The sequence below is a fragment of the Sapajus apella genome, unplaced genomic scaffold (genome assembly GCF_009761245.1).
Source record: "Sapajus apella isolate SASKATOON/1434 unplaced genomic scaffold, GSC_monkey_1.0 scaffold89, whole genome shotgun sequence".
Classification (NCBI taxonomy): domain Eukaryota; kingdom Metazoa; phylum Chordata; class Mammalia; order Primates; family Cebidae; genus Sapajus; species Sapajus apella.
Window position 1 is genome coordinate 972,182 of NW_022437029.1, and position 26,360 is coordinate 998,541.

The window sequence follows — 26,360 nt, forward strand, 5'->3', positions numbered from 1 at the left end:
GGTTTCACCATGTTGACCAGGATGGTCTCGATCTCTTGACCTCGTGATCCACCCGCCTCGGCCTCCCAAAGTGCTGGGATTACAGGCTTGAGCCACCGTGCCCGGCCTTTTTTTTTTTTCTTAAACCATGTAGGGAGATGATGATTTGAACTTATGCTCTCTGATGTCATTTTTGGAGGGGAATCTCCTTGAAATTTCCTTCACTGAACTTTCTGCTCACTGAGCAGGACTATTGTTAGAGGCAAATGTTCATTCAGAGGCTGTGTCCCAATAGCCTTGCAGATTAATTTGCTTATTTCTTGACTGTATACCCGTGCATATGTGCTGATCTGTAATGTCTTCACCTTGGCTTACAAAAAAAATAGCATCATTATCTCCAAGCAGTCAGTAGGATTTATGGAATATTACTGTGTGCTGGGCCCCATGTCAGGCACTTGGGTAAAGAGCTGAATATGTTCTTGGGGGTCCTTCTCTTGAGGAACTCACACTTAGGAGGAGAAAAGGTGGACCCACAGGCCCCTATGAGCACCAGAGGCATCACAGCCACTTCCCACGTCTCACCTGTTGCCTTACTACAACCCTGCAAAGTGAACCTTCCTTGCTTGCTTGATTGATGCTTGATTTTTAAAAATAGAGATATAATTCATATACATTTCAATTCACCCTTTTAAAGTGTACAATTTAGTGGTATTTAGTATATGCACAAGGTTTTGCATTCAGTTCTCAGATAAGAATGCCTGTACCTATCAGCAGCCACTCTCCATCCCTCTCCCCCAGGCCCTGGCAACCATGAATCTACTTTCTAGCTCTATGAATTTTGTATAAAAGGAATCGTTTAGCCAAGTACAGTGGCTTATACCTGTAATGTCAACACTTTGGGAAGTCCAGGTGAGCAGATCGCTTGAACTCATGAGTTCAAGACCAGCCTGGGCAGCATGATGAAACCCCATTCTGCACAAAAAGTACAAAATTTGGCTGGGCATGGTGGTGCATGCCTGTAGTCCCAGCTACTTGGGGGATTGAGGCAGGAGGATTACTTGAGCCCAGGAGGTTGAGGCTGCAGGACTCCAGCCTGAGCGACAAAGTAAGATCCTGTCTCAAATAAAATAAAATAATTAAAAATAAAAATAAAAGGAACTCTACAATATGTAGTCTTTTGTGTCTGGCTTCTTCAATTTACTGTAATGTTTTTAAGGCTTATCTATGTTGTCGCACATAGTATTTCATTCCTTTTTATGGCTGAATCATATTCCATTGTATGGTTGTTTCATGTTTTGTTTATCTATCCATCAATTGATAAACCTTTGGGTCATTCATTCCCACATTTAGGCTATTGTGAATTATGCTGCTATAAATATTTGTGTACAGGTTTCTGTGTGAAGACATTTTCAGTTCTCTCCTACATATGCCTAGGAGTGGAACTGCTGGGTCGCATGATAGATCAATGCTTTGAACTATTTTTTTGTTTTTAGATGGAGTTTTGCTCTTGTTGCTCAGATTGGAGTGCAATGGCGCAATTTTGGCTCACCGCCAGGCTGGTCTCGAACTACCAACCTCAGGTGATCTGCCTGCCTCCGCCTCCCAAAGTGCTGGGATTACAGGCATGAGCCACTGCACCCGGCCAATGTTGAACTTTTTAAAGAGGTGCCAAGTTATTTTCCAAAACAGCAACATGATTTTATATTTCCATCAGCAGTGTATGAGGATCTGATTACCCCTATATCTTTGTTAACATTTATTGTCTTTTTTTTTTTTTTGACAGGGTCTCACTGTGTCACCGAGGCTGGAATGCAGTGGCATGATCGTGACTATGATCCACTACAGCCTCAACCTTCCAGGGCGAAGGTGACCCTCCCACCTCAGCTTCCTAAGTAGCTGTGACCACAGGTGCATGCCATCCCACCTAACTACTTTTTGTATTTTTTGTAGAGATGGGGTCTTGCTGTTTGCCCAGGCTGGTCTCGAACTCCTAGGCTCAACCCATCTGCCCACCTGGGTCTCTCAGAGTGCTTGGATTATAGGCATGAGCCATGGCACTTGGCCTTATCTGTCTTTTTTATTTTAGCCATTTTAGTGGATATAAAGTGGTGCCTCATTGTGATTTTGATTTGCATTTCTCTGATGATGAATGATGTTGACCATATTTCCATGTGCTTATTGGCCATTTAAAAAAAGTATTATTTTTTTTTTAATAGAGATGGGGTTTCACTGTGTTGCCCAGACTGGTTTCAAACTCCTGAGCTCAAGCAATCCACCTGCCTTGGCCTTCCAAAGTACTGGGATTACAGGTGTGAGCTACCATACCTGGCCCTACTGGCCATTTGTATGTCTTCTTTGGAAAAACACCTTTTCAAATCTTTATCTGCCTTTTTTTTTTTTAAATTTTTTATTTTTAGAGACAGGGTCTTGCTCTGTTGCCCAGGCTGGAGTACAGTGGTATACAATCATAGGCTATTGTGGCAAAATCATAGGTCATTGTGGTCTCAAATTCTGGGCTCAAATGATCCTCCTGCCTCAGCCTCCTGAGTACCTAGGACTACAGCCAGATGCCACCATGCCTGGCTAATTTTTAAAATTTACATAGAGATGGGGGTCTCCTTCTGTTGTCTAGGCTGGTCTTGAACTCCTGGGGTATGGGGGTTCACGTTTGTAATCCCAGCACTTTGGAAGAGGGAGGCAGGAGGATTTCTTGAGGCCAGAAGTTTGATATCGGCCTGGGCAACATAGCAAGACTCAGTCTCAACAACCAAAATAATATATTCTTTTTTAAAATGAAAGAAAATGAAACTAAGGCAGAAAGAGGTTAAATAGTGTGCCTAAGGCTGGGTGCGGTGGCTCACGCCTGTAATCCTAGCATTTTGGGAGGCTGAGGCAAGCGGATCATGAGGTCAGGAGATCAAGACCATCCTGGCCAACATGGTGAAACCCTGTCTCCACTAAAAATACAAAAATTATCTGGGCGTGGTGGCACGCACCTGTAGTCCCAGCTACTTTGGAGGCTGAGGCAGGAGAATTGCTTGAACCTGGGAGGCGGAGGTTGCAATGAGCTGAGATTGTGCCACTGCACTCCAGACTGGCAACAGAGCAAGACTCTCTCTCAAAAAAAAAAAAAAAAAATAGTGTGCCTGAGTGGTTAAGCCCAGTTCACATCCCCGAGGAAGTGTAAATGATCAGTAAACATCTAAAAAGATGTTCAACTGCCTTGGAGGTCAGGGAACTGAAATGTAAACACCAGGAGCACTAACAGCACTCATTTTTCCTTCACCTGGTGGGCTAAATTTGCAAAGGCTTGGAGGTGGAGACTGGCACTCACATGCCCTGCTGGTGTGAGCATCAATTGCTCCAAACTTTGGGAAAGCAATCTGGCAGAATGTATTACTAAAATGTTTAGCGCAAACACCCTTTGACCCTACTCCTCAGAAACAAAACGTCTGGAATATAAAGTTGTATGTACAAAGACGTGTACTGTTGCATTGTTTGAGAGGCAAAAAACTGGAAGCCATAGGAATATTCACAAGGGAGAATGGCTGGGTACATTATAGTACATTGACAGTAAGGAATATTCTGTAGCCATTACATAAGTTAAGGTCTAGATGTATTGATCTGGGGGGATATCTACAAAATAATTTTAATGAAGGAAGAAACTTACTAATAATTTGTATAGTACTTATATGTTTTTATATTTTATATTCATATATGCAGTGATGCTCAATGGGGATTTTGCAAATCCAGGGGGCATGTGGCAATGGCTGAAGATATTTTTGGTTATCATGTCGGGGAAGTGCTAATGACATAAGGTTAAATCCTACAATGCACAACCTCCCTGCAAATAATTATCAACCCAAGATGTCAGTTGTGCTGAGGTTGAGAAAACCTGATATAGGTAACGAAAAAAAGGATAAGCACAAAACTGCTAGCTTTTTCCTTACATATCTGTGCTGTTTGACCTACCATGTATATTTATTTTGACAACCAAAAATTAGCCTATAAAAGAATACTCAGTAAGTTTATTGTGCTGGCAAAGACAATGATGGAGCAGAGGTGGCAGACGGTTCCGCAAGCCAAACTGTTTCTCAAGGAAACCTGAGGGACAGGGTTTGAGTGGAGAGTGGTGGGAGCTGGAAGCAGCAGGGGATGCGTGGGGACATCTGGGGAGCCTGGCCCTGAACTTGGAGCTCACTCACACAGTCTAAATAATCCCAGAGTGAGGCTGAGGTTTTCCTGAGTTAGACAAAGGCCTGCAAAAATTTCCTACTATTAGGCAAACCTACAATGAGAGTGAGAAACAAGCCTAAAGTCAGTTTCCATCTTACAGCCTGGAGTAAACCATTTCTGGTCAGGCAGCTGGGAATCATAACACATCAGAGCTGAATATATCACTGGTTTGCTGAGGGGCAAGTTAGTAGGTGTTCCTCAGGAAAGGGTTTTGTGGTCAATTAAGATAGGGAAACTCTGGCTTAAACTGCAGGTAAATTAAACAAGAGGTCTTTGTTGCAAGCCTAATCAGAGCCTTGATTATGCTCGTGCAGCTCCAAAATGGTGGTCATGAAATACGGGACTTCCCTGTCTTGACCAAGCCCTTTTTCTTAAGATCATATCTTGAGACTTGGATGCCATGGAATACGGTTGGGAAATACTAACTTAGTTGAACGAGTTTTACTGATGTAGAAATGGTGGCCCAAAGGAGAAAAAGCGACTGGCTGAACTAGCTGGTGGGGCTACTTTCCAGACCAATGCTTTTTTCTCCTGCCAAACACCTAAACACAGTTGCAAATTAACTACAGGTCCTTGGGGAACATTGCTCAGAATTTTTTCCCTCGATTCAATTTGGAGACGTTGCAATGGAGGGGAGGGAGAAGGGAGTAACAGTGAAGCCATTCAAAGCAAAAACCACCTTTAAAGGAAATGTTGGCCTTTAAAGGTGGTTTTTGTATCAGAATACAGGTATTTGGTTTTTTTTAATTGGTGGAGGGGGCACCCATGAAGACCAGACGGGGCTCCTGGGAGGCAATGCTCCACCACGTCCTTTTGAAAATATCATAGCCTGCATGAGACAAGCGGGAGTATCTGAGCCTTCAACTATACCCAGTTTGCTTCCAATTGACCTCACTGGGCCAGGAGAAGCCCTATAAACTGGTTTTGTATAGTCTATCCAAGTAGTAAATTTACTAAAATTACTGGATCCTACTATATACCAGACCTCTGCAAGGCATTGAAAATTCAGTGATGAGCTAATTCCACTCTAAAGCGATTTTTCTATCTGGTAGGGAAACTCTGATACCACATGCAGCTAGCCTGTCACAGGGCTACACTGCCTAAAGCTCATCATAAGAAATTTGCACATCTTAGCCTGTGGGGCAACGGGAAGCTATGGACGGAAGATGTTTTCCATTTCAAACAGGGAATTCCAGTCACAGCAGGATCTGACTCCATTTCCCATTATCAACTCCCCTTTTTACTCCTCCTCCCCTAGCAGCCTCGAAGAGTGGCCTTCTTCATATCACCAGGCTCTTGGTCCTGGGAGAGGTCCTGCCCCCGTCCTGTCCTCCTCCCTAGGCCGAGATCCGGCAGGGACCCCGGCGCCTACACCCCCACAGTACAACTCTAACAGGAAACTGGGCCAGGACTACCGGTAGGTCCCGTCCAATGCGACACGCTCGCGACGGCTCACGCACTGCCGGGAGAACCAGTCTTGCCACTAACCAGCCTAGCAAGGAACGCAGAGATCTTTAGGAGCCCACTTTCAAATTCAAATCATTTGGGGTCCAGTAAGTCTCTTGACAGGCGGGGACTTAATGACTCCCATCAGTAGCCTCCACGTTTGCTGAACACGACTACCAGGCCAGATACACAGGAACTCCAATGTGGTTTAGCCGCTGAGCTCCAGGCACCCAAACAACTTGCTCACCTCCCAGCGTTACTAAACAGCAAACCCGCCCTCAAGCCTCAGCTACTGTGAGGTGCAGGGGGAGGCAGAGTCACGCATGCGCAGTTTCCGCCCCCGCCACCGTGGCGGGAGTGGGCGGGTCCGAGGGCGGGGAAGAAGCGGAAAGCCGACCGGGAGGAGAAAGAAGCCCGCCCCCGGAAGTCTCGCCTGTCTCTGCTGCCTGTTTCCGGAAGTGCTGCTGATTGTCGCGGACGCGATGGCTTCAAGGTTACTTCGCGGAGCTGGAGGGCTGGCCGCGCAGGCCTTGAGGGCTTGCGGTCCCAATGGTGCGGCCGCAGTGCGCTCCATGGGCTCTCGAGGTACTCGGCTTCCCAGGCGTGCCAGGGACCAGAGTATTGCCCTCCCGGAGTGGTCCCAGGGCGGCAAAGCGGGGCGTGCTGTGCAGCTACTCCAGGTCCCAATGACCGCTTACGGTCCGGAGTGCCTCAGGCTCTGCAGGCATCTTCCTGTAATTCCGGGCCGCTGCTCCTGCCGCCCTCTGAACTGACTCCACTGCGAAAGTATCCTAAACGGAGGTGCCGGGTGACCTTGGGAGGGGCGGGGACTGCGACTGGGTTGGGGAGGGGTCCGGCCGCCCTTTAAACCTGCGCCCACCTCAAACCGAGTGGGTTCTCATTTGCTTGTAGACAAATTGGCCTCGGTGGTTGGAGAAGGAAAGGCTCCTACGCTGGGCGCTCACGCCTGTAATCCCAGCACCTTGGGAGGCCGAGGCGGGCGGATCACCTGAGATCAGGAGTTCGAGACAAGCCTGAACAACATGATGAAACCCCGTCTCTATTAAAAATACGAAAATTGGCCGGGCGCGGTGGCTCACGCCTGTAATCTCAGCACTTTGGGAGGCCGAGGCGGGTGGATCACAAGGTCAAGAGATCAAGACCATCCTGGTCAACATGGTGAAACCCCGTTTCTACTAAAAACTACAAAAAATTAGCTGGGCATGGTGGCGTGTGCCTGTAATCCCAGCTACTCAGGAGGCTGAGGCAGGAGAATTGCCTGAACCCAGGAGGCGGAGGTTGCGGTGAGCCGAGATCGCGCCATTGCACTCCAGCCTGGGTAACAAGAGCGAAACTCCGTCTCAAAAAAAAGAAAATTGGGCCGGGCATGGTGGCTCACGCCTGTAATCCCGGCACTTTGGGAGGCCGAGGCGGACGGATCATCTGCGGTTGGGAGATCGAGGCCAGCCTGGTCAAGATGATAGGAAACCCCGTCTCTACCAAAAATACGAAAATTGACCGGGCGTGGTGGCGGGCGCCTGTAATCCCAGTTACTCGAGAGGCTGAGGCAGGAGAATTGCTTGAACCCGGGAGGCGGAGGTTGCGGTGAGCCGAAATCGTAGCACTGCACTCCAGCCTGGGCAACAAGAGCGAAACTCCCTCTTAAAAAAAAAAAAAAAAAAAATTGCCGGTCGTGGTGGCGCGCTCCTGTAATCCCAGCTACTCAGGAGGCTGAGGCAGGCAAATTGCTTAAACCCAGGAGGCAGAGGTTCCAGTGAGCCGACAACGTGCCATTGCACTAGAGCCTGGGCAACGAGAGCGAAACTCCATCTCAAAAAAAAGAAAAAAGAAAAGAAGCTCCCCCAAGTGCTGCCGCTTGTGTGGATCATGACTTGGTGGTTCTTTGGGGACCATGGATATGAGTAGCCTTTAGGAGCTTATGCGCTCACTAAAACGTATGCAGAAGTTTCAGTGTGGCATTTTTCTTCTTGATCATTTCTGTTCGTAATTTTTCTATCAGTCATTTCAGTCAGCATCATAATTCACGTATCTTGCTTTAGGTGGTATTCCTAGTGATGACGACCAGGCGACTGGGTTGGAGAGGGAGATCATGTTGGCTGCAAGAAAGGGACTGGTGAGAAACTCCCTTCTGTGTCTTCCGTGGAGCTTATGGTCTTGTATGTGTTCATAGTAGTCTCCTCTCTGGGAGTATTTCATCCAGGGAACTTGGCTTGTAGGAACACCCTGAGCTTCTGGAAGGTAGGGCTTATTTGGCATAACGGTTCAATTCTTTTTTTTTTTTTTTTTTTTTCCAGGACCCATACAATATACTGCCCCCAAAGGGAGCTTCAGGCACTAAGGAAGACCCTAATTTAGTCCCTTCTGTCACCAACAAGAGAATAGTGGGCTGTATCTGTAAGTACCTCACCTCTATTTCTTTATCCACTTAATATATATCCCACAATACAGGAGTCTATAAGCTGCTTCAAATCTTTTAGTGTGTGAATAAATGTTTGTAAATGAGTTTCTCTATGGGTCTTGTTCAAGCCTCATTATGCCTGATAGTTCATCCTTACTGGAAAGCGCAGCATAGTGGAAAGACTGGCTCAGTGGAAGTGTGGCATGAAGTAGTATCCACCCAGCAAATATTTATTGTTATACTGCTTCTATGCCAGGCATTGTTTTAGACAGAAGGGCTACATACCAGAATGGACCCTCCTTTGTGTTCTACATGGGCAAGGGAATTGTTAGAATTTACAGTGAGCCTTGGCTGGGTGCTGTGGCTCACACCTGTAATCCCAGCACTTTGGGAGGGCGAGGCGAGCAGATCATGAGGTCAGGAGATCCAGAACAACCCGGTCTCTACTAAAAATACAAAAAATTAGCCGGGCGTGGTGGTGCACACCTGTAATCCAAGCTACTTGGGAGGCTGAGGTAGGAGAATCACTTGAACCTGGGAGGTGGAGGTTGCAGTGAGCAGAGATGGCACCACTGCACTCCGGCCTGGGTGACAGGGCAAGACGGAAAAAAAAAGAATTTACCGTGACCCTGATATAAGGTCATTTTACTTATAGGTGGACTCAGAGCCTCAATTTCTTCATCTGAATAATGGGAGGAGGGCTTGAACTGATCTCTTGACCATAGTCCGTCTTGTGTATCAGAGGTGGCTGAGGAAAACAAATTCATGCTGAAAGTCACCCTTTCTATACCGAATGACTGAACCACCTTTTTTCCCTTTTAGGTGAAGAGGACAACAGTACCATCATCTGGTTTTGGTTGCACAAAGGCGAGGCCCAGCGATGCCCTAGCTGTGGAGCCTATTACAAGCTGGTGCCCCACGAGCTGGCACACTGAGCGCCTGCACTGAGTTACTCAAAATATGATATAAAACTTCTTTCCAATAAAGACTAGCCATTGCATTGGCTTCTCCCATAGACGGCTGTTCTTATCTATTTCTTGTATTTTTTGGTAGGCATGGAATATTGTTATTTTGGGAATAGCTATCTGTTAATGCTAGCTTGCCATCACTTACTGAAAGTGGATGACCAGTGTATAGTGCTTAGATTAATAATAAGAATGGATTGACAAACCATGATGCAATGAATGGGACCACGTGGTATGAGGGAAAGGGGTGGGCTGTGGAGTCAGGCTGACCAGACCTACAATATTGGCTCCATCATTTGGCTCTACCCCTGTGGACATGTTCTCTGGAGGTCAGGTACAACTACAAAAAAGGTAAATGCCTTGTGAGGTGCTTAATATGTAAAGAGCCTAGCAGATGGTAGATCTTCATAGTATCATCATAGAGGCAGGGTAGCCTTGTGAAGAGAGTGTTGGGGATTTTGAAGTCTTGAGGGACCCAGGTACAAAATAAGAATTCATGGGGATACCAGCAGCAAAATTCAGAATATGGAACAATTTCAGAAATCACTGAGCATGTTTCTTCAAATAAATTGCAAGGAGCAGAGGGAAAAGGTAGGGAGAACATGTAGCGAAACAGAGAAGGGAGATATCATAACAGCAGTGAGCAGGCCCTGTTTGGATCTGATTTGAAAATAATTATGTGGGGAAAAAAATTCAGAATTTGAACTCTGGATATTTGATATGTAGACATTTTTTACACTTACAGGTATTTATATAGTTTTTTTTTTTTTTTTTTAATGCTTTAGAGATACACATGGGAGTAAGGGAGGGGAGAAATGCCAAAAAAGCCCACTTCAGCTACTTTATACCTGTGACACCTTGGGACAAGTTAAAGTCTCAAAAACCTCTTATCTACAAAATGGAAATCCTTTTCATTTTGTGTGGAGATTAGTCAGAGGTGGCTTCAGTGACTATATTCACAAAATTGGTACAAACTGGGTATTTCAGTGGGAGCTGATAGGAGTGTCAAAGGAAAGCCCATTCCCCTCATCTTACCCATCTTGAAGGTGCAGTCAAAGCTATTGCTTTCATCCTTGTTGGTGACCTCTGTTTCCGGATAATGCCCAAGCACTGATTTGCCATTTGAGGCCCTTTCCTCTGGGAAGGGGAGCTCTCAGATAACCACCTGTGAAATCTAACCCCTACAATTCCACCTTCCTGAAGACTAGTCTGTGCTGTCACTAAGCCCTCCTGTATGGCTGGTCTGCCTTTCCCTTTCCATATGTCTTCCAACTCAAAACTGCTGAGGGGGACTTTTGAGTCCCCTATCATTAATCCAGTCTGTTTTCTCCCTACCTCATCTCCAAGTCTATGCTTTTCTCTCTTTTTAAAATTTTAACTAATTTACTTGTAAAGAAAAATAGGCTAGGCATGGCAGCTCATGCCTGTAAACCCCAACACTTTGGGAGGCTTAGGTGGGAGGACCACTTGAACCCAGGAGGTTGGGGCTTCAGAAAGCTATGAGCATGCCACTGCACTCCAGACCAAAAAAACAGTATCTTGCGGTGGGACCCAGGCTTCAGAAGTCTGAAGTTCTCCATGTGCCTCCCAGCAAGGCTGAGAACTGCTTTAGGCTAACAATATGAAATAGCTTGCTTCCTTCCCTCATAGTAACTGGGAACCGTAGTGATAGGGAGGAAATACAATGTTCCCCACTAGGAGGACAAAACTTTTGCTCTTGGGTATAAGTGGGCTCCATTTGAACCTTTGGCCACTTAGCTTAAATTGGATGCCATCTCCACTTAACCAAGAATATAGGCCTCACTCTAACTGTACTTATTAAACTCTCCAAGTATACAATGAAGAACTTTTTCCCAGGGCCATTTGAAAGTAAGTTGATCTGATGTCCCACCACACACGTGTATTTCTTGCATTCTCTTAATACCCACAACATGACTATCAAAATCAGGAAAGTACAATTTGTATATTTCTACCATCTAATCTTCAGACTCATTCAAGTTTTGCTTAAAGATCCAATAATGTCTTCTATAGCAAAAGGACCCAGCTTGGAATCATGTGTTGCCCTTAGTAGTTCCTTCTGGAAAAGTTCCTTTCTTTCCTTGACTCTGCTGACATTTTGAGAACTATATCAGCAACTTGAGTTTGCTCACACTGGATTTGGGTTATGCATTGTGGGCAAGGGATGCTGCATCCTTCCGGGAGGCACATGATGCCGACTTGTCCACTGCTGAGGAGGTTCACTTCGGTCACTTGATGAAGCTAATGTCTGCCAAACTCCTCCATTGTGAAGTTGCTCTTTATTTTTGTTTTGTTGCTCTTTAATTATGAAGTATCTTATGGCGCAATACTTAGAAATGTCAATACTGGCCGTGTTAGGTGGCTCATGCCTCTAATCCCAGCACTTTGGGAGGCCAAGGTGGGCAGATCATCTGAGGTCAGGAGTTCAAGACCAGCTTGGTCAACATGATGAAACCCCATCTCTACTAAAAATACAAAAATTAGCTGGGCATGGTAGTGGGTGCCTATAATCCCAGCTACTTGGGAGGCTAGGCAGGAGAATTGCTGAAACCCAGGAGGCGGAGTTGCAGTGAGCCTAGATCACACCACTGTACTCCAGCCTGGACAACAGGGCAAGACTCCACTAAAAAAAAAAAAATGTTAACACCTTGTTCCTCATCAAACTTTCAACTTACTAACTTAACAGTATGGATTCATGCTTTCTTATTTTATTCAGTGGATTATAACCCATGTCTATCATTATTTTTTGATGTTTAATTTTTTGCAAATTTGGTCAGTGGGAACCTCTTCAAGCTGGCTTCTGTGGTCCTTTGACATGCCCCTATCATTCTTTGAGCATTTATTTTTATTTTCTGGAATAAAATGTTCCAGGCACAGCTTCCAGGCTGTGAATAAACCCATGAGGAAGGTGCTATTATTACCACCCCATAATGGAGATGGGAAGTCTGAGGACAGCTCAGGAATACACAGCAGTTTCTGGTGGCAAGATTGTGAACCCAGACCATAGCTCCAGACCCTGAGCTCTTTCCCCCACCCCAACTTTTAAATTTTTTATTTTTTTTTAAACAGGGTCTCCATCACCCAGGCTGGAGTGCAGTGGTGTTCATAGCTTACTGCAACCTCAAAATCCTGAGCTCAAGCAATCCTGCTGCCTCGGCCTCCCGAAGTGCTGGGATTACAGGTATGTACCACCACACCCAGCCCAATTTTCTATTTTAAAATAATTTTAGACTTAGAGAAAAATTGCAAAAAATAGTACAGAGTTCCTGTTTACTCTTTACTGTTTTCCTTAATGTTAACGTCTGGCATTACCGTAGTATAATTATTGAAACCAGGAAATTTTTTTTTTTTTTTTTTTTTGAGATGGAGTTTCGCTCTTGTTACCCAGGCTGGAGTGCAATGGCGCGATCTCGGCTCACCACAACCTCCGCCTCCTGGGTTCAGGCAATTCTCCTGCCTCAGCCTCCTGAGTAGCTGGGATTACAGGCACACGCCACCATGCCCAGCTAATTTTTTGTAATTTTAGTAGAGACGGGGTTTCACCATGTTGACCAGGATGGTCTCGATCTCTTGACCTCGTGATCCACCCACCTCGGCCTCCCAAAGTGCTGGGATTACAGGCTTGAGCCACCACGCCCGGCCGAAACCAGGAAATTAACACTGATGCAGTACTATGGACTAACCAGCAGACCTTATCAGAATTTTGCTGGTTTTCCTGGTAAGGTCTTTTTCCAACCCAGGATCTCACATTGCACTTGGTCTTTCCTTGTCCCATGACCTGCCACTTTTGAACAAGACAACTCTATTCATTTGTAGACCACCCTCAGTTTGGGTTTGCCTGCTGCTTGCTCCTGGTTAGATTGAAGTGATACAAGAATACCACAGGCGAAATTGGGCCCCTCTTAGTGCATCATTAAGAGACTATGACTGATTACTGGGTGTGGTGGCTCATGCCTGTAATCCCAGCATTTTGGGAGGCTCAGTCAGGCAAATCACTTAAGGTCAGGAGTTCAAGAACCAGCCTGGCCAACATGGTGAAACCCCATTTCTACTAAAAATACAAAAATTAGCCAGGTGTGGTGGTGTGTGCCTATAATCCCAGCTACTTGGGAGGCTGAGGCAGAATTGCTTGAACCTGCGAGGCAGAGGTTGCAGTGAGCGGAGATCTCACCACTGCACTCCAGCCTGGGCAACAGTGACTCCATCTCAGGGAAAAAAAAAAAAAAAATGACTTATGGCTGGACTCAGCTCATGCCTGTAATTCCAGTGCTTTGGGAGGCTGAGGCAGGAGGTGTACTTGAGGCCAGGAGTTCAAGACTAGCCAGGGCAACATTGTGAGACCCCCATCTCTATTAAAAACATAACAACAACAACAAAACGAACTAGCAGGGTGTGGTGGTGCAAGCCTGTAGCCCCAGCAACTTGGGAGGCTGAGGCTGGAGGATCCCTCAAGCCCAGCAGATGGAGGCTGCAGTGATCCATGATCATGCCACCACATTCCATTCCAGCCTCAGCAACAGAGATCCTGTCTCTTTAAAAAAAAAAAAAAAAAAAAAAAAAAAAAAAAAAAGAGAGACAATGACTTATTATTTGAGATGTATACTATGATTATTTGGTTAAGGTAGTATTGACTAGGCTTCTCCAACATAAAGTTACTATTTCTCCTTTTCTAATTAATAAGCATCTTGTAGAGGCATACTTTGAGACAACACAAATGTCCTTACTTTTATCCACTGATTTGTGTCTCCTCCATTCTTGCCTGCGACAATAATTACTGTGGTGTTTGCTCAATGGTGACTTTCTTTTTCTACAATTCCTTTGACATTAATTGGAATTCTACCTAAGGGAGAGCTGTCCCTTCTCCCCCATGTATATATTTATTCAGGGCTAGGAAATGCATGTATATATTCTAATGCTGGCTCTCACACACAAATGTGTTTCAGTATCTATTTGTATGTATATTAAAACCATGAGTTCATACTACCTTCAACTCCAATCCAACACAGGCTTCATTCCAGCTGCACTGCCTTCCTTATTCGCATGAGTATGACTCACACACTTATCATGTTACTGATTTGAGCATTGGATGCTCCTTTTAGTTGGTTCTTGTGTCCATTAGACAAACCCCTTCTTTTTTCACTTCCTTATGTTATCATACCATAGAATATTCCAAGCTCATCTATTATTTTTTTCTGTTCCAGGGAATTGTCACAGGGGAAATGTAATGTCCCCTACTAGGAAGAGCAAACCTTTGCTCTTGAGTGGAAGTGGCTTCTATCTGAGCTTAGCTTAGAAAATGGAGCCCATTTCCCCTCATCAAGGAAGAACATAGGACTCACCCTAATGGTATTAAACTATTGACAAAGAATGAAGAACTTTTTCCCATAATGGTATTTAGAAACCAAGATTTGGCCACTATGTGCTCATTGCTACTGTGGTGTCACTGCTTCCAGACCTTCCCAGCAGACAGGGCTAGGAAATGCATGTCTGTGTTCTAATGCTGGCTCTCACAAAGAGATGTGTTTCAGTATCTATCTGTATGTATATTAAAACCATGAGTTCATATTACCTCCAACTCCGATCCAACACAGGCTTCATTCCAGCTGTACTACCTTCCTCATCTGTAACTTTTTCCAACAGCGAGAAGCTGGCAGAGTCTGAACATTTTTAACCTGCCAGAAGAGGGGGTACAGAGGATGGCACTTTGCCTTGAAGGATAAGATTTTGACAGGCACAAGCAAAGGTCATTCCCATGGAGAGAACAGCATGCCTGGAGGCTAGCAGGCAAAGGACATGAGGGGGTCAGCCTAAAACAGGGAAGGTACAGAGCTCAAGGGGCCTGAGTCAAACACAACATGTGGCTCACTAAGATGATTTCACGGGCCGGGCGCGGTGGCTCAAGCCTGTAATCCCAGCACTTTGGGAGGCCGAGGCGGGTGGATCACGAGATCAAGAGATCGAGACCATCCTGGTCAACATGGTGAAACCCCGTCTCTACTAAAAAACATACAAAAAATTAGCTGGGCATGGTGGTGCGTGTCTGTAATCCCAGCTACTCAGGAGGCTGAGGCAGGAGAATTGCCTGAACCCAGGAGGCGGAGGTTGTGGTGAGCCGAGATCGCGCCATTGCACTCCAGCCTGGGTAACATGAGTGAAACTCCGTCTCAAAAAAAAAAAAAAAAAAAAAAAAAAAATGATTTCACCAGCATCACATCAATTGTTTCACATCACCAGGCAGTGAAGTAACACTTGACATTTGGAGGAGGTGCCAGAGCCAAGATTATCTGGGCTTTAGCTCCAGGAGCAAATAGATTGGGTGGGCAGGGAATGAAGCTGTGGTCATAAGCTACGGTGGCAGTGGCTGCAATGAAAAAGAAAGGACTGGTGGGAAAGGTATCACAGAGGAAACACAGGACCTGGTAATTGACAGCGTGGGAGAGATAGGGAAGAGAAAGGCGTTGAGGGATAAGGCTCCAACCTAGGAGGCAGGGAGCCAGTGGTGCCATGAACAAAGCCCCATGGGAAGACCTCTGGAGGGCGCCCTAACAGAGTTCTTGGTGTAAATTCTGCATTTCCTTTGAGGGCTGGTGCAAGCATAACTGCCCTGTGACCGCAAAGCCTCACAAAACGCCTTGTGCAGACAGGCCTCAGTACTCTCCCCACTCCTACCTCATCTCCTCAGTTCTGGGCCCTCCCTTGGCCCCCACAAATCTTAACTGCCTACAACACACTGCCCTGGTCACCATCCTTCTATGGCTGGCCACCCATCTCCCAGGACACAGCTAACAATTTTCCACATGCCAGCTCAACCCACCTTTTTGGTTCATCTCACACGATGGCCACAGGAGACCACTGACCCTTCCCTGCTGACTGGACAATGGGTCCATGCCTTTCTCTTCAGCCCCACTGGGCACAGGTGCTTCTGTGGGCTCTTACCTCTGCATAGAATGCCTTCCCCCTCTCTGGCTAACCTCTGGGCCCTTGCAAGTCGGCCTGCCCCACCTGTTGGGCTAGATGTCTGTCGCCTTGGCCCCCACAACTCTGTACTAAAACGGCCCATCTGTCCTACTCCCCTGACCTGTATGTTTGTTAGGGCAAGGATGTAACTTGTCAACCATTGGCTCCAAACACACAGCACTATCCTGGACATGCTGTAGGTGCTTAAACACTTAAGAAAGTAAAGATCAGACATTCTCCAAACCGTAATTCCTCACTCCTCCTTCCACCCTTTGTCTCCTTGCTCTTCTGCCTCTTCCTCTAGGGCCTGGCTAAGCTCACAGACTCTTTGTCTCTTCCTGCCTTCCCCATCTTGACTTGTCTGATCCTGACTTATATGAACAGATGAGCCTTCCTCATTGCTGGTGTCCACCAGCCTTAGCCCTGGCTGAATGGTGTGGGCAAAGGTGCCCAAACAGGCCCATCCAAGGTCCTGGGGGTAAAGAAGATAGCCTGGTTCTGCTTCCCCTGGTGGACTGCAGCAGTGGGGTAACAGGAGAGGGAATTATGCTCCAAGGGGAGAGCCTGGTCTCCTGAGGCCTCCCGTGCCACGTTGCTCGGCCAACCACTGAAACCCTCACGCTGCTGAGCTAGAGCCAATGCCATGCTGTGTTCTCTCTAGTCCTTTCTCTGAAAGTCTCCAGGGATGGAAGAGCAAACAACAGCACAAAGAGCCACAAGAAAATAGAACCACACACTGGGCCTTGTCCATAATTATTACTATAATGATTTACAAAAGTTTTTTTTTTCAGGCAACTGTGTTAAATTATCGTACATATCTGAGAGAAGGAGGTGGGCCCCTGGCCACGGCAAAAGTGATAACCTCTTTCTTTGGAGAGGTGAGAGAAGAAAATGTCCCCCACCCCCTTTTAGGTCTGACTCCTTATTGAGTGGCTTCCCTTTAATAAATGACAAGCATTAACCCTTTCCTGCCCAAGGGTAAAGGAGAGGGAGAAGCAAGTCGATGAAGTGCTCTGAAGGGGAACACGCAGCAGCTCCAGGCACCGTGCGTCCTCTGCCCTGGCTCCGCAGGGCCTGACTCTGGGCTGCATCCACTTGTTGGGGATGGAAGACCACTCAGTACTCAGCCCTACACCAGGGCATCTACCCAGGAAGATGGGAGAACAGAGGGTGAAAGCAGCTGGGCTGTCCTGTTGGGTCATGAACAGGAGGTAGCAATGGATGCACTGACACACCAGTGGGAGCTGATGGCTGCCCTCTCCAACCCAGTCCCCAAAGCTGGTTACACAGGCATCCAGGGATTCCGGCCCTGGGAGCTCAGGGAGGCAGCCCTGAGTGTCAGAGCAGGGAACCACAGGCCTAGCTGGCCCTGCCAGGGGGATACCCAGAACAGCCCGACATGGTACTCAATTCCTATGTGCCAGCTCAAGGCTCCTGTCCGTGTAGCTCAATGTAGCTCAATGTTGTGTGTGTGCATGTGCATGTGAACATGCCACACGCACGTGTGTATGTGAACATGCCACACACACACGTGTGTGTGTGTGTGTGTGTGTGTGTGTGTGTGTAGAGGGGAAGGCTGCAGGGGGACACTGCTGTGCCCGCCTGCCCAGGGGTTCAGGGCATGCAGGGGACCCTAAGCCTAGTAGATGAGCCCGGACCAAAAAGGGTTAAAGGCTCTGACTCCCCTCCCTCCCTGTCTCCCAATATGCCCACTCTCCTTGGGCACTAGAAGGTTTTGCGATGAATGGCACGGGAGCCATCCTCTTCATATTCCTTTTTGGACACCCACATCTTCTTAAAAGTGTCCAGCGAGGCCAGGATGGAGCCACTGTGGGGATGGAGGGTAAGCATTGCTGTGGACCTGTCGGAGAGCCAACCACCTTTCCTGGCGCTCAGAGTTCCATTTCCCTAATTTGAGAGGGAAATCCACCAACCTCCACCAGGCCAGGGCCAACCCCGGGAAGAGTGTCCAGGGTAAAGTGGTCTCCTCCCACAGCCCTCCCTTGAGCCCTGCCTCACCCAATCCACGTGGAGTACAGCCGTTCCTGCGGGGCCGAGATCTAGAGGGAGGAAGTGGCCACATAACTGTGGGTCCCCACCCAGAAGCCACTGTCCCAGCCTTGGGGTGACCTTCCCCAGGGCCTGAGACCTGACAGCAAAGGCATCAGCTGGGGAGTGGCAGCAGTGGCACTGGAGGGAGTAGGGCTGGGTGGACCTGAGCCAGAGAGTGGGTGTGGAGGCGGCATCCACCCCCAACCCCTTCCCCTCCCCCCTACCCACCCCTCTCCCAACCCCTCTTCCCCAAGGCTACCAGCGCCCTAGCGCTCCAGGGGGTATCTCTGTAACCTTACCTTGATTTTGACGTCCTTTGGGGCAAGCTTCTTCACTTCACTGAGTAATCGGTCTCCGAAGCCTGTGAACACAAGGCTGGCTGAGCCTGGTGTCTGCACCCAGCCTCCTCACTGCTAGCTCCCCACACCTGACCTTCAGGGCCCCAGCTGCTGCTGGCCCTCTCTCAGCAGCTCTTCCCAAGATGAAGGGCAGGGCTGAGAAATGATCTAGCCCCCACGAGGTCAGCAGTTTGAGACCAGCCTGGCCAAGATGGTGAAACCCCATCTCTACTAAAAATACAAAAATTAGCTGGGCATAGTGGCACAAGCCTGTAATCCCAGCTACTCAGGAGGCTGAGGCAGAAGAATCAGTTGAATCCGGGGGATGGAGGTTGCAGTGAGCCGAGATTGTGCCACTGAACTCCAGCCTGGGTGACAGAGCGAGACTCTGTCTCAAAAAACAAAAGAATGATCTGGCCCCATGGCTGCCTGCGGCCCCTGCGTCCTCACAGGCAGCTGAGATGAAGCTGCGTGTGCTCCTTGCTCAACACTCACAATGCACTTCAGAGCTGTGTAAACTCCTCTATTCAGAGTAAACATAATTTAATTTTAAATATTGGTATGTTAAAAAAAAAAAAGTTCACTGAACACCACCAAAGGAGTATCCAGGGTAAAGCCAATAGAAAATGGCTCTGGGTGGGGGTGCACTCTCTGAGGGTGCAGAGCCTTCAGCCTCACCTCACCACTGCCAACTCCCGAGCCACAGTACCTTTGAAAAGCGTTGAGCCACCTGAAAGCACAATGTTGGCGAACAGTGTCCGGCGCAGGTCCATGTCAGACTTGTGGATAGCGAAGGCCAGCACCTCGTGGAGCCCCTCACTCTCATCCCCCACAAGGTCTGGCTGGAAGAGCAGCTCAGGGGCCCGGAATCTTGCAGGCCCAACCTTTAGTATACAAGGGTGAGGCAGACAGGCTTCCTGGAGAAGCAGGCCATCCCTTCCCCTAGGCTGGGCATTGGCTGCTGCTCCAGTGCTAGCCCCAGTCACTTACGTCGAGTGTGCTGCCGTCTGGCAAGGTGTACTGCACCTTCTCCGTCTCCAGAGCCTCGTCCTTCTGTGGGTTGATGGACAGGTAGCAGGCTCGCTGCGAGGGCAGGGACATGGTCCTCAGAAAGCTGCACCTGGGACACCTGTGCCTTGGTGCCACCCTTTCCCCATCCCAGGTGGTAGCCACGCCCTCCTGCCCCTCATCACCTCTTTGATGGTCCGGACAACCTCAAACTCTGCTGAGGTGTGGAAGTCAACCCCTTCCTTGCGCAGCAGCAGTCGGAGGAAGCGGGAAACGTCACGGCCGGCAATGTCCACCCGCATGATGGAGTGTGGCATGGCAAAGCCCTCATAGATAGGCACAGCGTGAGTGACCCCGTCCCCCGAATCTAGAACCACTCCTGTCGTGCGTCCCGTTGCGTACCTGTCACCAGGTCAGCATCCCCTCACCTCAGCCATTGAGGCACGGGGACCTCCTCACCCAGGGGAGGAACCCTGGCACGTCTGCATTATCTAGTCTGAAGAAAGGACATGAGGGAATTCCTAGAGGAACAGTCATCAAGGGGCTGTTTTTCAAGGGAAGTCAGACCCCGGTCATGGCAAGCAGGAGGACAGCACAGGAAGGACGGGACTCGGGGAAGCCAGGGCTTGGGGATTACTCACAGACTAAGCACAGCCTGTATGGAGATAAACAGGGCTGGCACATTGAAGGTCTCAAAGAACACCTCCGCTGCCTTCTCCCGGTTCTTACTGGGGTTGAGCGGGGCCTCCGTGAGGAGCACAGGATGCTGAGAGGGACAGGACAGTTGTAGGTATGCAAGGAGGCAACTTGCAAAGCCCTAGAAGGCTCTTTCCAGAGAGCCACACCTGCTGGAGCATAGGCGGCTCAGCCTCCTACCCCTCCTGAGGGCACTATCCCTTTATCTGCCGGCAGTTACTCCTCCAGAGATCTGGCTCTCTCTGGAAGATTCTGCCTGGCAGCCACTGGGTATGCATGTGCACCCAGACACACCTGGGAGGCAGCAGACCCTCTCAAAATGCAGAGGGGAAATGTGGGAGCCTGACCAGGAGGGACACAGAGGAGAGGGGCACAACCAGGAGAATGTGGAGTGTGCAGGAGGGGCAGCAGCCACACCTCCTCCGAGAAGGTCTGCAGTTGGTCCTTGGAGTAGACGTACTGCCAGATGCGCTCCATGTCGTTCCAGTCTCGTACCACGCCGTGCTCCATGGGGTAGCGGATGGTCAGCAGCCCCCGGTGCTCCTGGCGGGGTGGGAAGGGAGGTGTGGCACCCGCGCCTTGCTCGGTGGCTGCTTTCCGCCCCCCTGGAAGCTCCCCAACCTGCCCTGACCAGAACCACCCTGGCTCCCTGAGTGTCCCAGGCTCTGCAGGGGATCCTGAACTCAGTGAGTTCATCTGCCCAACAGCTTCTTAGGATCGCAGAGCCCAGCTAGCTTCAACTGCAGGGATCAAAGAGGGTGGCTGCGTGCCACTCGCACCCACAGGCCCTTTTTTTTCCCGTTCTCACTGCCGGCACATCCCCCACGTTCTCCTCGCACTCTGCCAGCACCGGTGCCTTGCAGCCATCCAACATGGCCCCTCCTGGGCCACCTGTGCCCCCTGACCTGCACCTCTCCCTCAGCCCTTTGGACAGTCCTCACGTCTCCTGCATGCACCAACACACGCTGCCTCCACCTGCCCTTTGCTGTCCCCCAGGTATGCCCCTTCTCACCAGGCACCACTTAGCTCCTCTCACCGCCTTGGCTCCTATGGACCCCATCTGCAAGACCCCTATCTCTGCACCTCCAGCTCAGGCCTCTCCTTTCTGGGCCCTGAACCATGCCCCGCGACCCAGCACTTCACGAAATGCTCCTCAGGTGCCTAAACCATACTAGCCCAAGCTCAGCTCGATGTTCTCCCCACACCCGCACATGCTCTCCTCAGGGTTTGATTGGGCAGTGGGGCCCTTGGCAGGCCACCCCAGCTACCATGTAAGAGGTGGCCCCACGACCCTCAACAGAGCAGACATCAAGTGCGTATGATTCTGACTCTTACATCAGTTTTTAATCAGTTCTTGCTTTTGTAGCTTCCAAATAGCTTCTAAAAGACAGGACACGGTGAGCTCTACCCACTGCCCCATCTCAGAGGGGAGGTGCCCCTGTGCAGCACTTCCCAGCTGGAACCCGGAGGAGGTGCTAGGGAGGGCACCAGCAGAGGCCCAAGAATACGGCCTCTGACATCTGTCATGTCCCTGAAACTGAGGATCCCATAGCCAGGGAAAGGCAGGCTCCGTGGTGTTACCTCTGCTTTTGGTCCAATGAAGAGGTCCCCCTCCAAGGCTCCGGCCATCACCCGCATGTGCTTGGGCCGCCCGACACTGTGAGGACAGATAACACCAGCAAGGTGGGCAGAGAGCAGGGTGGAGCTTGTGTCCAGAAAAACCGAAGTCCGACCCCAGCTGCCCAGAGGGTACTTGGCCTCTGGAGCACCAGGATGTGGCTGGGGGGCACAGATTGGAACTGGGGTTTATGGGGTTTGGGACTAGAGAGGGGGCCTGGGCAGGACAAGAAGCTCAGGGTCAGGAGGCACAGTTGGTGAGAGAGCTGCATGTCTGAGCACCAGAACCCAGCCCTCCATGGCCCAGCCCTGGCAGAGGGTCAGCCTCCTGCAGCCAGTGATGCAGACCATGCTCCTGACTTCGGCAGGGCAGGGCTGCCATCACTGTCTACAGACTGAGGGAGGACAGCCCCAGGAAGCTGGGTCAGGGCTCCCTTGTGTACCCACTCTCACTCAGTCAATGACGCCCTTCCCACTGCCAGGGCTTCTGGATCAGAGATTTAGTTTTTGAAAACTGTAGGATCTGATGCACTATCTCTAAAGGCAATGGAACCTCTAATTACCCACACAGTCAGAAAGGAACACTGAAGCTCGACAGGGGCGCTGGCTCTGTCCCAGACCAGGCCGGGCTTGGGCTAGCCTGCCACTCGGGGGCCTAGGATCCCCTGCTGCCCCCTGCCTTTAGGCCATTCATCCCAAAGCCTCCAGGATTTGGGAAGAGACGCTTCTAAGGGCAACTTTCCCAATGGGCTCACAGGGGGTTCAAGGGGCACCCCAGGCTCTCTGGGTTTGTACTTCTCTCCTATTCCCACCTTCACCAGTACCAAACAGGGCTAGGGTTCCCCCCTTAACTGAAAAAGACATTTTCTGGAGTCTGAAAACAAGCCCTGTAGAAAAACACTTCCAGGGAGGAAAGGGTGGCTGTGTATCTAACTCCTCACTCTTCCTACTCTGAGTTTAGGGTTCCCCTTGGAGGCATCTCCCTTTATTCTTGCTGCTGCTAACACACCTCATCCCCAGTGAAATGCTGGTTGCTCTTCCTCCTTGTTGGCTCAATAAGACCAAAATGAGAGACTCCAAAGACAGAAGGGAACCCTAGAATGCTTGTGTTGTTCTTTCAGAGCTCTCCCAATAGTGTTAACCTCACAAATTTGGTGTTTTCCATACTGGTCAGGGCAAAAATTGTCTTCAAAGAGTGCTGTGACAGAAGGCCAATGTTCTCACAGAAAGTAAAGAAAAGGGCTGGGGCTGCTGCCTGAGCCACACTTACTAGTTTGGGAAACAGTATTTGGGAATCTGGTCTCCTGCAAAACCAGCTTTGATCACCCCCGAACCCTGCAAGGAAAAACAAAGTTTAGCCCCCCAACATGCACCATCAGATGAAGCCTGTGCCCTGCAATGGAGAGATCTGGCTGCTCCGCCAAGGAAGGCCAGGGAGGAAGCCAGGGACCCTGCCAGGATCATTTACAAGTACACCAATGGTTCAAGACTGGGAGCAATTTTGCATCCTCCTCCCCTGGCAAAACTTGGCAATGTCTGGCAGCTGGGGAGAGGGTACATGGAGTGAGGGATGCTGTTGGCATCTAATGGGCAGAGGCCAGGGCTGCTGCTGCACATTCTTCAATGTACAGGCCAGCCTGCACTACCAACAATGAGCTAGCCCAGAATGCCAATACAGGGATGGAGAAACCATGAAGGACACCTTCCTCTGCACACCTAAGGGCTGGCTCCAGCAGGAGGATTCCACAGCACATGCTACTCCCTGTGTGTTTATTATTATTATTATTAATAATAAATTATAAAATTATAATTCAAATTATAATTTAATATTATTAAATATTAAATTTTATATTAATATAAAAATTATTATATTAATAATAAAATTAAGAAGAAACCCCTCTGTGTTTATTATTATTATTATTATTATTTTCAACGCTTTCCTCTCTCCCAAGAACCCAGGAGGCATGGAACACGGACCACCTACAGGGCCTGCTGGAGAAGACCAATGGGTGCATGTGATGACTGGCAGCTTCCCTCAAGTGGCTTCCCCAGAGACTGCTGGGAGAACTTGGTTCTATCGCTGCCCCCACCTGGAAGCTGGACTTAAGGATATCCAAAAGAACGTGGCAATTAGAAACCTCCCACCCAGCAAAGGGATCAGCTTCTCAACTCAGCCCCACCACTCTTCACCCCAACTCTCTGAGTCTGCAGCAGAAATAAACATCTCCAAGTTACAGAGGAAGGCTGGAATTCTCAGGGGCCAACGGTAACCTTTTGAACTCATAGCCTGTTGATTAGCCTATATGAGTTATTTGCACATCAAGAACGAAAGAAGCCTGCTCCTTCCAGCAGCGTCCTGCTGGTGTGACAGCACATCCCCAACCTCTGTATTAGCCTCCTTATTAAACATCGCCTGTTGTGATTCAGGGAGCCCACATGGGTACTCCAAAACAGCCATTCAGAGACCCCACGGGGTTATGTGGGAGGCAGATCCCAAAAAGGGCAGAAGTGAGTCATTATCAAAAACTCCAAGGCCCGCACACCAGGCATAGATATCCAGCTAGGGGCAGACCCAAAGATCCCAGCCCTTATCTTCTCCCCATGTCAGAGCTCGGAAGCCAGAAATCTTCCTACGGCAGCTGAAAGCAAGCCGAGCCCCACTGCTGAAGCACAAAGCCACAGGAAGCCTGACATCTTTCCTCTGAGGCTTCCAAACGAGCACCCAAATTGCTTGCTGATACTGGGAAGAGTGGCCATGTACTCTCTACTGCCCTGCTGGTGTGGTGTTTGCTCAGCAGAGGGAGCATTTAAGGAGAAAGTCAAAGTAGCCAAAAGGCAACCAGATGGTGGTGGACATGTGGGTGACAGTAACGTGAATTTGTTGCCTCGGGGTGCAGCCCCAAAGATGAAGCCAGCAGTGTGTAAAGGACAAATGTCACCCCACCTCTGTCAGGTAGCCAGAGCCAGAGCCGAAGGACTGGGAAAGGAACTGGGGTCGAAACCCGCCCAGCGACAGCACTCTCAACTGAGAAGGGTTCGAGGCGCGTTCCCGGCCGGCCGGCCGCCCTGCTGTCACTCAAGCTTTCCCGAACTTCCCCGCCCGGCTTGGGAAGGGGTCGGGGAAGGGGCTCGCCCCAAGGCCGGCCCTACAGGGCCAAGACAGCGCACGCCCCCGAGGCGAAGCGAGCGGCCCAGCGGGGGCGACGGCCGCGCAGTGGGCGGAGGACGCGCCAAGGCGGGCGGAGGGGGTCCCTCCCTGCGCTGCCGCAGGCGCCCCCAGGGGAGGGGCGCCCGCCCTCCCCCTGGCTGCCGGGCCTCACGTTGTCGATGACCACGGGCTGGTTGGCGATGATGTCGTAGGACTCCATGGCCAGGCCGCGCCGGCCCTGCCCAGCAGGCTGGTTGCAGGATAGACCGGAGGGCTGGCGGGCGGGCTGGAGGACCCGGACGGCTGCGATTCCAGACGCGGCGCCGCGCCCCTCCCTCCCAAACGTGCAGCCTACGCAAGCCCGGCGGGGCTTTCTGGTGGGCGGGGCACGCGGCCAATCACCGCTCCCACCTAGCCCGATTGACAGCGGGCGTCCGGGGCTGGCTGCGTGAAGGGGCGGAGCCTCCGGAGGCTGGCCAGCCAATTGAGGTCGCCCCGAAAAAGTGGTCGCGGCGTTGCCAAGGTAGGCTGCGCAGCGTCGGGGATGATGTCATGGCTCCGTTTTAAAGGGGACGGCGGCGGCAGAAAGTGGAGCTGGGCCAGTGGGCTGATTCGCGGTCGCGGAGGGAGTCGGTGGAGCTGCAAATTCACCAGTCCAGGAAGGCGCCTTTCCCGCGCCCCAGCACCTTGGGCCACGCTCCTTCGTGAGAGCGCTCTCTCCAAGGAGGCCAACCCTGGATATTTCACCCAAAGTATTTTTCTTTTTTTCTAGAGAAGGTGTCTTGCTCTATCGCCCAGGCTGGAATCCTTGGATTCGAGCGAACCTCCCGCATCAGCCTCCCGAGTAGGTGGGACTGCAGGCGCGCGCCACTGCCCTCAGCTAATTTTTATTTCTTTTTATTTTTCATTTTTTTTTTTAACTGAGATAATTTTCGTAGAGACTCAAAAATTGCCAATGCTGACTCTACTGCAAATCGTCACGGTGGGGTATTGGGAAAAGCTCTCGATTAGCAATAATCGCGTTTCGGCTAAACCTCATTGGCTACTATATTTCCACCAAGCAACGCCAGCTAATTAAAAAAAAAATTTTTTTTTGTAGAGAAGAGAGGCCTCGCTATGTTGCCCAGGCTAGTCTCGAACTCTTGAGCTTAAGCAGTCCTCCCGCTTAGGCCTTCCAAAGTGTTGAGATTACAAGTGTCAGCCACCGCGAACGGCGCCGTAATATTTCCTCGTTGAGCACTGAAGAAAAGATCCTTTACCTCATAAAAATTCCGGTTTCGTGGTATTTTGGTCCTGGCATTTATTGAGCACCTGCTATGTGCCTGCGGAGCACTTCTGCCCACTTTACATTGGTTATATTAAATCCTTGCAACAATATCAGGTAGTTGTATTATTATTCCCATTTTACAGTCGAGGTCCTCACACTTTGGTAACCTGCCAAAGGTTATTGGGCGGGGAATTGGCATGCAGGCAGCCCCCCG

General features: G+C 49.6%; 2 protein-coding genes and 1 non-coding gene across 7 annotated transcripts; 1 reads left to right on the forward strand and 2 right to left on the reverse strand.

Moving 5' to 3' along the window:
• Positions 1-5,722: 5,722 nt before the first annotated feature.
• Positions 5,723-9,095, forward strand: LOC116534740 (cytochrome c oxidase subunit 5B, mitochondrial). Its single transcript, XM_032255348.1, has 4 exons — positions 5,723-6,246; positions 7,722-7,795; positions 7,977-8,076; positions 8,903-9,095. The coding sequence occupies exons 1-4, from the start codon at positions 5,985-5,987 to the stop codon at positions 9,013-9,015; spliced, it is 549 nt and encodes a 182-aa protein (XP_032111239.1). The 5' UTR covers positions 5,723-5,984; the 3' UTR covers positions 9,016-9,095.
• A 7,655-nt stretch (positions 9,096-16,750) lies between these two features.
• Positions 16,751-25,314, reverse strand: ACTR1B (actin related protein 1B). Of its 5 annotated transcripts, none has more exons than XR_004261851.1 (12): positions 25,052-25,314; positions 23,002-23,066; positions 21,696-21,771; positions 20,532-20,657; positions 20,060-20,184; positions 19,604-19,820; positions 19,401-19,493; positions 19,120-19,294; positions 18,372-18,433; positions 18,040-18,080; positions 17,572-17,881; positions 16,751-17,528 (listed from the first exon to the last, which is right to left on the reverse strand). XR_004261851.1 is itself a non-coding variant. In XM_032255351.1 (12 exons), exons 1-11 carry the CDS (start codon positions 25,097-25,099, stop codon positions 17,746-17,748), a joined length of 1,131 nt encoding a protein of 376 aa, XP_032111242.1. In that variant the 5' UTR covers positions 25,100-25,213; the 3' UTR covers positions 16,751-17,163; positions 17,734-17,745. The 5 variants fall into 5 exon arrangements, 2 of the variants coding, with proteins under 2 accessions (XP_032111242.1, XP_032111240.1); XR_004261852.1 differs by having other exon boundaries at positions 17,572-17,848; positions 25,052-25,213; XR_004261853.1 differs by lacking the exon at positions 25,052-25,314 and adding an exon at positions 23,716-24,838.
• A 494-nt stretch (positions 25,315-25,808) lies between these two features.
• LOC116534839 lies at positions 25,809-25,947 on the reverse strand. Its single transcript, XR_004261908.1, has one exon. It is a non-coding gene; the product is annotated as a U4 spliceosomal RNA (small nuclear RNA).
• Between the last annotated feature and the right edge of the window lie 413 nt (positions 25,948-26,360).